The 12,425-nt window shown below is 36.4% G+C and overlaps 1 protein-coding gene across 2 annotated transcripts in view; it reads right to left on the reverse strand.

Annotated features, from left to right (window-relative positions):
- UMAD1 (UBAP1-MVB12-associated (UMA) domain containing 1) overlaps positions 1-12,425 on the reverse strand; it is a 240,687-nt gene that overhangs the window by 67,650 nt on the left and 160,612 nt on the right. For both annotated transcript variants that reach the window (XM_023224888.3, XM_023224889.2), the window contains one exon: positions 12,090-12,163. In XM_023224888.3, the coding sequence (XP_023080656.2) occupies positions 12,090-12,163 (74 nt within the window). The remainder of the gene's footprint in view (positions 1-12,089; positions 12,164-12,425) is intronic.

Consider the following 12,425-nt stretch of genomic DNA (forward strand, 5'->3'; position numbering starts at 1 on the left):
GTGGCAGAAAAAGGCAGAAAAAGGGACGGGGCACGCTCACTCATGCCTGTAATCCCAGCACTTTGGGAGGCCGAGGCGGGCAAATCACGAGGTCAGGAGCTCGAGACCAGCCTAGCCAATATGGTGAAACCCTATCTTTACTAAAAAATACAAAAATTAGCTAGGTGTGGTGGCACATGCCTGCAGTCCCAGCTACTTGGGAGGTTGAGGCAGGAGAATTGCTTGAACTCAGGAGGCGGAGGTTGCAGTGAGCCAAGATCGCATCACTGCACTCCAGCTTGGGCGACACAGTGAGACTCTGCCTCAAAAAATAAAAAAAGGCAGAAAAAAATGTGGATTGCTGTTACTTTAAAAACAATTATAGCTTTTAGCTTTTATATTAGGAGGTCCTAATACATACATCTTTCTATTACATAACCAGTATCAGAGAAAGTTTATAAATTCACACCCACAATAATTTCTTAACTAATTTAAAAGGTGATGTGTGAAAGGTATTTTCCAAAGAGTATAACATCTCCAAAGTAGTTATCACATAGCCTTGTACAGACGAAAATTAATCTCAATTCTTGAATAGGGTAGAAAGAACACAGATGTTCATTAAAAACAAAGAAACCTGGCACACAGTAAGGAATGGGGCTGGCTATGCCTGGAGAGAAATGTAAAATCTATGTAAATTTTACTAAGCTTAACTAAAGTATAATTTTTTTTTCTATGTATTCATGCTGGGGCACTCATGTAGGGATGTTCACAAAAAGAATCCTCAGTAGGTATAAAGCGGAATATTCAGATAACGTCAGTTAGACCAGGTACATACCTGCATGTTACTTTTCCACTGCCTAAAGATTCAGATGAAATTTATCCTTCAAGAAGGAATCTCTAGTGGTGGGAAGACATCATAAAAATGGCTGCCCTTTAACTTAAACTTTCTATAGTCTCAAGAAGTTACAATGGTAATATAAACCAAAGGAGGCCAAAATAAGGACCATTTGCTACTAATTAAAAAACAGAGAATTTGGAAAAAAAAAAAAGATGGCTGCGTGAAATAGGGAACAGTTGTTCTCCCAACATGGACCTCTCACCCTGCTGATTTTATGGTTTTTAAAGCTATAAAAGTAGAAACTGGAAACAATGACAACAAGGTGACTACCAAAGTATAAACAGAGTATTATATATGGTTTTTTAAATAAGAATATCGGAGTTGAAGACAGAAAACTAGATTTGATAAACAAAAAGCTAGCATTTCCACATTTTGATTCCTCCTTCTAAATATATATAATTAACACATGTGTACCTCCACGAAACTGCAGTAACAATGTTCCAGTTCTTTGATTCAATTGCAATCAATTGTGATCAATCAACAGATGTGTTGGGCACTTAAAGTTACATAACTTTAACAAACAAAGATTGCTAAAGTTAAATAAATATCATTGTGGTCATTTTAAGCTACCTAACTTCATCAAGCAGAGCTACAAAAGCAGCAGGTTAGCGGGTTTCTGGCAGGGAATAATTGGTGCTGAGCAACAGACTGTGTACATGAGCAGAAACATTGCATAAAACTCACATTACTGGCTTACCCACACCATATGTGCAGTTTGGATGGAAACAGGGTTGCTCTCATACACCTCACATGGTTTGGCCTCATTGGCTAGGGTGAATGAACATTATGTTTCACTGTGCTAGTTAACCCCAATGCAAGCCAGAAGAAAGTACCAGAATTATGACTTTTCAATTATAACTTTTCCAGCAAAAGTGAAGTTAGGATACAGACATAGTGGTAACAAAAATGTACAAATTTGAAGTTACAAAAAAGACCTTCACAAACTTTGAGAAGCAGGCTGTAAGTTTATCTTGGCAGTGTTTTGGGTAAACAACCTATGCTAATCTTACTATAAAATAAGTCAAGATTATAGACTAGAAGAAATAACAAGGTGAGCATTTTTAATTGTTCTCTACCAAATTTATCATTTCCTAAGACAAACATGCTTAGCAAGAGCAAGAATCTTTGAAGTAATTTTTGCAGCCTGACAATTTACCTGCAAGGACCATTGAACTTTCCCCACCCAACAGGCTATAAAGCTTGATTAATCAATGCCTAAAATCTCTTCATTAAGCAGCAGATTCCCATCTCCCTTTCTCCCCTATCAAAGCATTATTTTAAAGGTTGGCATTTTGTGGCAAAATCCCAATTCACTTTCCAAAGAAGTAAACAGCCATGACTTCCGGGCAGGGAGGGCGCTCAAACATTGCATCTAATTCACTGACTTCATGGACTAAGAATTGAAGTTGAAGAAATCTTAGCAACATATCCTAAATCGTACTTAGTGAGCAAAGGAGTCCAACAAAAGTGCACTTTCTATTTTGTGATATGACCCAGCAATTCAGATGAAAATAAAGTTGGGAGAAATGCATTCTACAAAATCTTCTTACCAAAAGGTATGCTGCATAAGAGGATAAACACGTCAAAGAATTAAATTTACCTGTTCAAATGACACAGTGCAAGAATCTAACTATGCTTCATATCCCAAAGAAATCAGAAATTAGAAAGGGTTTTATATTAGGAAAAACAAAGAATGAACAAAAATCCTGGCAATTATTTGATAAAATTATGTTCTCATCAACTAATTATCATAAAGCTAGAAATTCATAGGTTTAAATTAGGAGTTTCAGCATCACAGATAAAAAGAAAGAAGTGAGATGTTTAGACAAATATATATCCAAGCCAGTAACCCATACACTTTTGTAGGGGAAAATAGGCCTTTATAAGTGATTCAATGACATTGACAGGTTGATTAATGAGAAAAGTTTGGGCCATGTGATTTCCAAAGAGATAGGAAGAATAACGTCCCAAATCACCTCACTCTTCTCCCTGCTGGAAAGGTCCCTGGGTGTCAGGGGACAGATGTTTTGACAAATCGTGATCAGATGTGGTACTCAGTGATCAACTAATTAAGAAACTTTAAACCTAAATGAGTCAAGGGAGGAAAGTGCCAACATATCGCCTTCCTGATCATTCTCAATAGAGTGACTGTTTCACTGTTTTACTATCATACAAAATATTTCTTCTATTAAGCAAAAACTAAGACTGAGTGAATACGTTGTTTCCTCATCACCATCATTACTATCATTTAAAATATAAGATACATTCATTATAGACAAATTGGAAGATCCGAACACTGGAAAGAATGATTTAACCTATATAGCTATCATCCCAAATGTAACTACTCTTACTGTTTTTATGTATTACATCATCTTTTTCTGCATAGTTTTTATATAGCAGCAATCATACTGTGTATACAATTTTGTATACTGCATTTTAACTAAAATTATAAAACTAAGTACTATATCTGTATATTTTATTAAAAACTCATCATCAGTGTCATTTATAAAAACTGAAAAATATTGCACTGACTGAATATGCCATCTTTTTTGAGCATAAAACTTGTGGATTTAAAAGATTATTTTCTCAGAACAGAATCCTAAAAGTGGAATTGCTGTCAAAAGTATATTAACATCTTTATGGCTCTTAATGCCAACATGCCTTCCAAAAGTGGTTGTAACAATTTAAACTGCCTTCAGTAGCAATATCCATTATATTTGTATTTGGACTATGAATATCTTGTGAGAGTAAAGAGTTTCATAATCATCTTTGTACCTCCGATGCTTTAAATTAATATACGTATTATATACCATGTTGTGCTAAAAAATTCTTAAAACTGAAATCCTGGCATCTTCCAGAAGAATTGTTGCTATATTTGAAATTGTTCTTGAAAATCTCCCCCTCCAGTCTCCTTTTTTCTACACTTTGAGCCCCCAATTCCTTTCTACACAAAACCCAGTTTTTAATACAGTAATCTTATTCCATTCTTTAAGGAGTAGTAACCAAAGTCTGTATCACATGGGATTCACAAAGCTCAAGGATATTTTCATTCATTTCAATATCTATCTGAAATAAAAGTAACAAGGAAACGGGTCCCTACAGAATCTGAAGGCTCCTATAGCTCTATGAAAGATATAATGGATATATGAAAACATATCCGAAGAAAAGTGAGCACGTTTTATTAAAACGTGAATCTCATACCTTTTTCAGAAAATCAAATTTTAGGCTGAGGGAAAGGAGTAGGTAGGGAAAGGGAAGATGTTGATCAAAGGGGATAAAGTTTTAGTGAGACAGGAAGAATAAGCTTTAGTAATCTAATGCACAGAATGGTCACTTTAATAAATAATAATACACTGTATACTCAAAATTGCTAAAAGAGATTTTAAATGTCTTTACCACAAAAAAAGATAAGCATGTAAGGTGATAGACTTGTTAATTAGCCTGATTTAATCATTTCACCTTGTAAGCATGTATCAAAACATCACACTGTACCCCATAAATATATGCAATTATCACTTGTCCATTAAAAATAAAAGCTTTAAAAAGGATTGAACAAAAGAATCAACTTTTTCCTAAATTACTGAACTATGAAATCTATAATGCAGCTTCATATACAATGCAGCTTCCATACCTAGCTCAAAAGAAATCAAGCTTTTGTTTACAACTGTACAATATATTCCAAAGTGACCACCGTGTACTAAATTGAGAAGTGCGTTTGAAATTACCTGAACAAACAAAGTCCCTTAAATCCTTCCTTTACCTACTAGAAATATCATGCCCCTAACAATTTTAGCAAAACAGTTTTTATTGTTATTGCTACTACCTTAATTACTATTTTCGCAACTCTATTAAATTTGCTAGTACAAATTTGCCATAAGACTGTTTTATCTCTTCATTATGAAATTTATATTAAATATGCAATAAGTTACTTTGGCTAACAGAAGTTGAGGGGAGATGTTAGTGCCAGTTTCTTAATATAAGTAATTTTTGTGTCTTCTGTCAGTATAACCACAGGAGCATCTCAGTACCACCAGCTGATAATAATCTTTATAAATCCTACTTTGCAGCTCTACCATCTGTTAGTTATTATTTTATATGTGTCTCCATATGCATATGTGAATTCGTTATCACTCAAGACAAATACACAAATGGAATTATGGTTTTGTGGGGAGCATTTTATTGGCTTGTTTTTGTATTTTATTATCTTTAAGCCACTAAGTAAATAAAAATAAGTAAATAAAAATATTCCTCAGTCTTTGAGATCAAAAATAAGTTCAAATTTTTAAAAAACTGCAGTTACAAATATAAGAAATTTAAGTTCAACCAACACTTAAAATAAACAACCTAAAAATATCAGCTAAAACTAGATTAAAATTCAGTCACCAAAATTAGACATAGTTATATTAAAAACTAAAACTAACACATTCTCAACTCCCAAAATACACCTAAAAGCCAAAAAGAACAGGTCCACTGGTAAATTATTAGCTAATATGGTTCCAGTTTTCACAATATAAAACACTTTCCAAGACTACAAATTTAAAAAGAATGACTACTTGCTTACATGTAATGTTTATTCTCTTAAGAGATGAGTCATAATGGCAAAAACTCAAAACTGGGCCCTACAGGTTTATCTCCCTGAGCTGTAAGTTACAGGCTCCAAGACTAGTAGAACACAGTACAAACAGATGCAACATCATTACAACTCACTATCAAAATTTACCCAGAAGGGCAAGAAGGAAAAAAGAAGAACGAAAAGGATGTGGCTAATCCTTTAATTGGATAATTAGTTCGAATTGTAACTCTTCCCTCGAATATTAGAGTCGAATGATATTAATTTTAATAAGCCCAAACATGGATTTATACACGTTCACTCTGTCCATACCAAAAACATGGTGATCTTTGTTAAAAGTTACAAATGACTCTTGAAACACAGAGTAATGCACAACTTAGTAAAAATCACATTTTGATGATTAGATAGTTTAGTGACATGTCTCCTAAAGTTACCCTATTTTAGGTGATAATATCTTAGGATGATACATAGGAAACTATGATGTAGATGCAGTATTAATTAATTTATTATTGAGAGAAATCCAAAACTACCTAAAGAGGGAGAGTGAAGAAGAGACAAACAGTATTTCAGGAAGTACTGAAAACTTAGGATTTTTCTGGAGTGAATGCTGTATTATCATCACTTTCATGAACTGTAAAGTCCCTCAAATTACTTATTACAAATACACTGTTTTCCACAGACAATCATTTGTGTAAATGTGCTAAAATATCCCATAATCTAACTCTGTAAAAACTAACCTACTTGATGCCCAAAACATATCTTATTTTTTAAATTCTATTCCATCTAAGTGTTAGAATTTCCATAATGTTGAGAGATGTACTTGAATAGAGAACACAGTTTTAAAATATACTTGGGCTATAAAGTGTAGTGGAAAATATCACAGACACTTAACAAATATTTTAACTGTCATTAAAATTACAGTGTAGCATAGGCCAGGCTACATTCATTTTTTAACCCCTTATTACCAGTTATTGAGATTCATGTGTGTAAAGCAATTTCACATTAGGATTTGCTTCTGTATTTCTAAAATGTTCTTAATGAAGAATTTCATTTCCCAGGAACTTCTTCATCATAAAAAATTAATCATATAAGTAGACAAAATTATTCATAGTTCAAAGCTCATCTAATGCATGATGCCTTTTTTGACTCCCCCCGGACAATATCCTTCTTCCATCAAAATCTCATAGCTACCTTTGTAGTTATGAAGCATAAGGAACTTATTTTATTTCACTTTACAGTATAGTGATTTGTTAAATTTTCCATGAATAGATTGAGAATTCCTGCATCAATAAGTCAGAGTCACTGAGTCTTACATATCTTTGTATCCTCCCTACCCCCATGTCTAACACAATCCCTTGAAATTAAGAGGCAATCTATATGTTTATCTGAACTTGCCAAAAGAAAATTCTTTTGGTATACTAAAAGCCACCTTCTCCAAAGGGTTCTTAGAAAAGCGAGTTATATTTTGGCAACTACAAATGTTATTTTTAAGCTTTATGGAATCTATGCTAATTTACTAATTATGTTCTCATTATAGAGAGTATTTCAACATTGCTTATATAGTCATTACAAATTAAAATAATTAGAATCTTTCCAGTTAGCACAATAGTTTGATTTCTTAATCAGATACATATATATGTATTTAAAATTAACTGAAGGTATTAAACTTTTCCCTGCTAATGTAATAAGAGTACCAAAAATAATGTAAATTAACAGATTTTTAAATGGGTAACTCCAAAGGAATGCAAGAAAAATTTTTTGTGTGTGAGAAAAGATATAACTGTGTGTTTATCATGTAAAGTAGAAAACAGAATTTAAAAAATATAAGTGGATTATTTATTTTTGACTTATCTATCCAGAAATCATTGACAGGGCATTTATGTTATGTAACATAATCACATATGTCTAACAGTGTGATAGTTGCTGAGGTCATAAAGCTAATTAAGCTATAGCCCCTGTCTTTCAAAAACTTGCACTATAGTGAACTCATAAAAGACAATATAAGCATTAAGAGGACATTGGGGTTCTCTCTGGCTGGGGGAGTAGAGAAAAGGGTTCACAAAGGAAGTGACATTAGAACAGGGTTCAAGGTTTAAGCTTCATTGTGCAGGTTTCAAGGGATTTTAGGGGGGAGCATGGAAGTAAATAAAAAACCTGCAGTTCTTTTTTAGAAAGATATTTGGCGAAGAAACTTCTCATCTAATAATAGTATAGTGAACAGATGAGGACCTAGTTGGTGTATAAGAAACTGCATTTGGAAGGTAGGCAGAAACATTAGGACTTGGTTATAGATTTAATGAGGGGGTGAGAAGAAGGAGCCAAAAATGACATTTAGGCCTTTAACCTGGCAGATGGACGAAGACATTAAATAAAATCTAGATGATCAGTTAGCAAGTGCTTATTGGGTAACTTTTGTGTACCAGACACTATTCTAGACATACAACGTCTGTTTTCATTCTAGTCAGGAGAAGCAGATAGCAAATGAATAATCTGAGATAGTGATAAGTGTGATGAAGAAAATAAGACAGAGTTATGTGACAGTGACTGGGGGGAGGGACACATTAGCTGAGGTAGTCATGAAAAGTGACACTTGAATGATAAGGAGGAAGCCAAGTGAAGGTCTGGTTAAAAAAAGGACTAGCAAATACAAAGCCTGAGATAGGCCAGGACTTAATATCATCTAGAGACAGAAGGGCAGGTGCAGGCGGCTGGTGGATGGGGATAGGAATGGGGAGAAAAATGAGATTAGAGAGAGTGTGGAGTTCCTTGTAGCCCACTGCAAGGAGCTTAGCATTTATTCTAGTTACAGTAGTCAAAGCTTTTAACCCAAGGAGTGATGTGATCTGCCATATTTCTGTCTGCTACGTGGAGAATGGGCTGAAGGAGAAAGAATGGGGGCCTGGTAAAAGGAGTGGCTTAGACTGTTCTAACAGTGATGATGTTGAGAAGCAGTCACATTCTGGATATAGAGGGCAAGATCGCAGGACTTGCTGATAGACTGGATGTGCAGTGTGAGGGAAAGAGAGGAGCCAAGGGTACCTAAGGGGGTTTGGTTCTAAATCACTGTATAGATAGAGGGTGGTGATATTAAACAGGGATGATTAAAACTTGGGCACAGGCCGGGCGCGGTGGCTCAAGCCTGTAATCCCAGCACTTTGGGAGGCCGAGACGGACGGATCACGAGGTCAGGAGATCGAGACCATCCTGGCTAACACGGTGAAACCCCGTCTGTACTAAAAAATACAAAAAACGAGCCGGGCAAGGTGGCGGGCGCCTGTAGTCCCAGCTACTCCGGAGGCTGAGGCCACAGAATGGCGTAAACCCAGGGGGCGGAGCTTGCAGTGAGCTGAGATCTGGCCACTGCACTCCAGCCTGGGCGACAGAGCGAGACTCCGTCTCAAAAAAAAAAAAAAAAACTTGGGCACAGAGAGGCTTCAGGGTGGTGGGGCCAGGTATCAATAGTTCTTCCATGGTTAATGAAAGGCTGAACTGTGTAGAAATTTGTAAGTGAAATGTTACATAGGCAGCTGGGTATAGAGTCTAGAACTCAGGGGAGAGATCTAGGTAGAGACATGTTTTAGGAGTCATCAACTTCTACACAGAATTTAAATCTAGGAGGCTGGATAAGACTCATTTTTACTATATCAAGGAAGTATATGAAGGGTAGAGAGTGTTCAGCAGTGTTTTCACTTTTTGTTTTGTTTTGTTTTGTTTTTTTGAGATGGAGTCCAGCTCTGTTGCCCAGGCTGGAGTGCAGTGGCGCGATCTCAGCTCACTGCAACCCCTGCCTCCCGGGTTCAAGCAATTCTCATGCATCAGCCTCCCAAGTAGCTGGGACTATAGTAGGTGGCGCAGGCCACCACACCCGGCTAATTTTTTGTATTTTTAGTAGAGACAGGGTTTCACCATGTTAGCCAGAATGGTCTTGATCTCCTGACCTCATGATCTGGCTGCCTCAGCCTCCCAAAGTGTTGGGATTACAGGTGTAAGCCACCGTGCCCGGCCTCGTTTTTGTATTTTAAAGGGGAGGAATAACAAATCCCATGTTAGATGCTTACTGTCAAGGTAAATTACTATCTGGCTTTTCTGTGGCAAAACATATATAGTCTCTAAAAGTATTTTATTATTTTCCTCTTGCATTGCGATTTAACCCTGAGGTCTCATTTATAGTCTCCCACTCCACTCTTCTTTTTTCCTACATTAGTGAGCTCTCTGATAGCAAACACTGTCCTCTCTTTGCCCAGCCGTTACTTGAATAGAAGACACTTTTGAAGTATCTGTTACTGCATGAGTATATACATCCAGCTTTAATGATTAACAATTGACTATATTAATAGAGAGACTAGAAAGTAGCACAATAATGAGTTTGTTTCAAAGCTCTGTGGATTGTAACCTAAAAGCGTCTTTCCTTAAGAATTAGTCTTGGAATTCCTTCTATCAATGAATCAACTTTGAAAAATAGTCAAGTTCTGCAGACATTTCCAATGAATCACACAACTAAGTGCTATGGTCTGAATGCTTTGTGTCCCTCCAAAATTCATATGTTGAAACCTAATCCCCAAGGCAACTGTATTAGGGGGTGGGAGGGGAGAGCCCGCATTCATGGGATTAGTGCCGTTATAAGGGGCTGAAGAAATTAGAGTTCTCCCTTTATCATGTGAGGACACAGCTAGAGTGCAAACCAAAAAAAAAACGGGCCCTCACCAGACACAAATCTGCCAGCACCTTGACCTTGGCCTTTCCAGCCTCCAGAACTAAAGAAATAAATTTCTGTTGTTCATAAGGTATCCAATTTATGGTATTTTGCTGTAGCAGCCCATATAAAAGAAGACAATAAGCAACTAAACTCAAGTAATCGTGGATGATTTTTGAACCATCCTGGTAGTTATTACCCAAATCTCAAACATATCAACTTTTATTTCCTATCAGAGATGCTACTTATGGTCAGCACTCAATACATGTTTCTGCTGCCCAGGCTGGCAGCCTTGAATTCCTGGGCTCAAGCAATTCTCCCACCTCAGTCTTTTGAGTAGCTGGGACTACAGGTGTGTGCCACCACGCCCAGCTAATTTTTAAATTTTTTTGTAGAGATGAGTCTCTCAGTGTTGCCCAGGCTGGTCTCAAACTCCTAGCCTCAAGCAATCCTCTTTCCTTGGCCTCCCAAAGCACTGGGACCACAGGTATGGGCCACTATGCCCAGCCTCACCAAATGTTTGAATAAATGAAAGAGATCAAGTTGCTTCAACATATAAGCTGGACATTTTTCATTGTCCTTGTATCTTACTTTCACCATTATATATTCAGCTCCATGCACAGTATCTTGAGTGCAGTCAGAGTAATAAATACTTGTTGCATGCATAAGTTGAAAGAATGAATGCACAGCTTCATGAGAAAGACGATTTTCTTCCTCCTCATGAATTTACTTCCTATATCACATCTTTAAATAAGATGTTTTAAATAAGATGATTTTTCCTCGATTGTAAAATATTTGTTCATGGTGAAAAATATAAATATAAAACATAAAAGTATCTCTTAAAAATATATTACTCTCTACTTACAACTCATGATTGTACTAACTTATTCATTTAACAAATCTTTTCAACTACCTACTGTGGGCTAGGCATTAAGGAACCATGGTGAATCACACTGGCCAGGTCCCTGACCTCTCTCTAGTTGTATGCAGCAATACCCTCATGTGCTACAGCTAGAATACAGGCAGAGGTGTGTCACCATGTAGAAAGTTTCAAATTTCAAGATAATCCTTCCACCCTAGTACTTAACATTCCCCTTAAGTCTTAAAGATGATAATTTTGGTGATTAAATAATGTTAGTATATTTCTATATAGTATTCAAAAGTATCCTAACTACATTTTCATGCATACTCTTAGACAGCAAATAGTTTTCTCATGTGAAAAAGAAAAAATACCCTAGTTTTTCTACAGAATACTTTCAAGGAGTGTACTTTGATGCTGGAACTAGTAAGGCAATGGAGTTTTGAATGTATTTTTTTTTTTTTTGAGACGGAGTCTTGCTCCGTCGCCAGGCCGGAGTGCAGTGGCGTGATCTGGGCTCACTGCAACCTCTGCCTCCCAGGCTCAAGTGAGTCTCCTGCCTCAGCCTCCCGAGTGGCTGGGACGACAGGCACATGCCACCATGCCCAGCTAATTTTTATATTTTCAGTAGAGACGGGGTTTCACCATGTTGGCCAGGATGGTCTCAATCTCTTGACCTGCCCGCCTCGGCCTCCCAAAGTGCTGGAATCACAGGCATGAGCCACTGCGCCCGGCTGAATGGATTATTTGTAAGCCTTTCTCTACAAGTTTATGTACTGCCTATTTATTGAAATGTATTAGTAAATAATCACTCAATTAAAAATAGTTTAAATGTTTTAACTTAAGGACTTGATTTCTGTTTTGTTTTGTTTTTAACAGAAAGTTTTCATTTCCAGCACTTAAAAAGTTTAGCACTTGGGAAGGCACTCCCTGTACTGCTATCCACTGACTTTCAGCAGACCACTTGTTTCCCTGTATTCAGGCACCTATGGCATAGCAAGAGCAGAAGTTACTATTTATCCTCGGAGGCATGTGTAATCATAGTGACTCCTTCAGTTTCACCGAAAAGGACTTACCCTATTTCACTTACCTCCAAAGGTTGGCTGGCTTCTACGTCTGAAGTTTTGCCTCTTGCTGCCGTTCTTTGTTCATTTGTTGTATCTCCTATGAAGTAAAATACATATAGATTTTTAAAACTTGACCATATTACTGAGGCCAAACTACCTGCTCTTTGTTTGAAGTATCTTTTGTTATTACATGTTTCACATCATGGAAGAAACCACTATTTCCCTTATTTCAAAGTAAACATGCTAACTTTTTAAGAACAGTACTTATAAACAGGTCTCATATATCATCAATAAATACATATACACACAACCTAAATGTATCCTGTTTTATATAGATTTACTCTAGAAAAATCAAATAA

The sequence above is a fragment of the Piliocolobus tephrosceles genome, chromosome 8 (assembly GCF_002776525.5).
Source record: "Piliocolobus tephrosceles isolate RC106 chromosome 8, ASM277652v3, whole genome shotgun sequence".
NCBI classification, from domain to species: Eukaryota; Metazoa; Chordata; class Mammalia; order Primates; family Cercopithecidae; genus Piliocolobus; species Piliocolobus tephrosceles.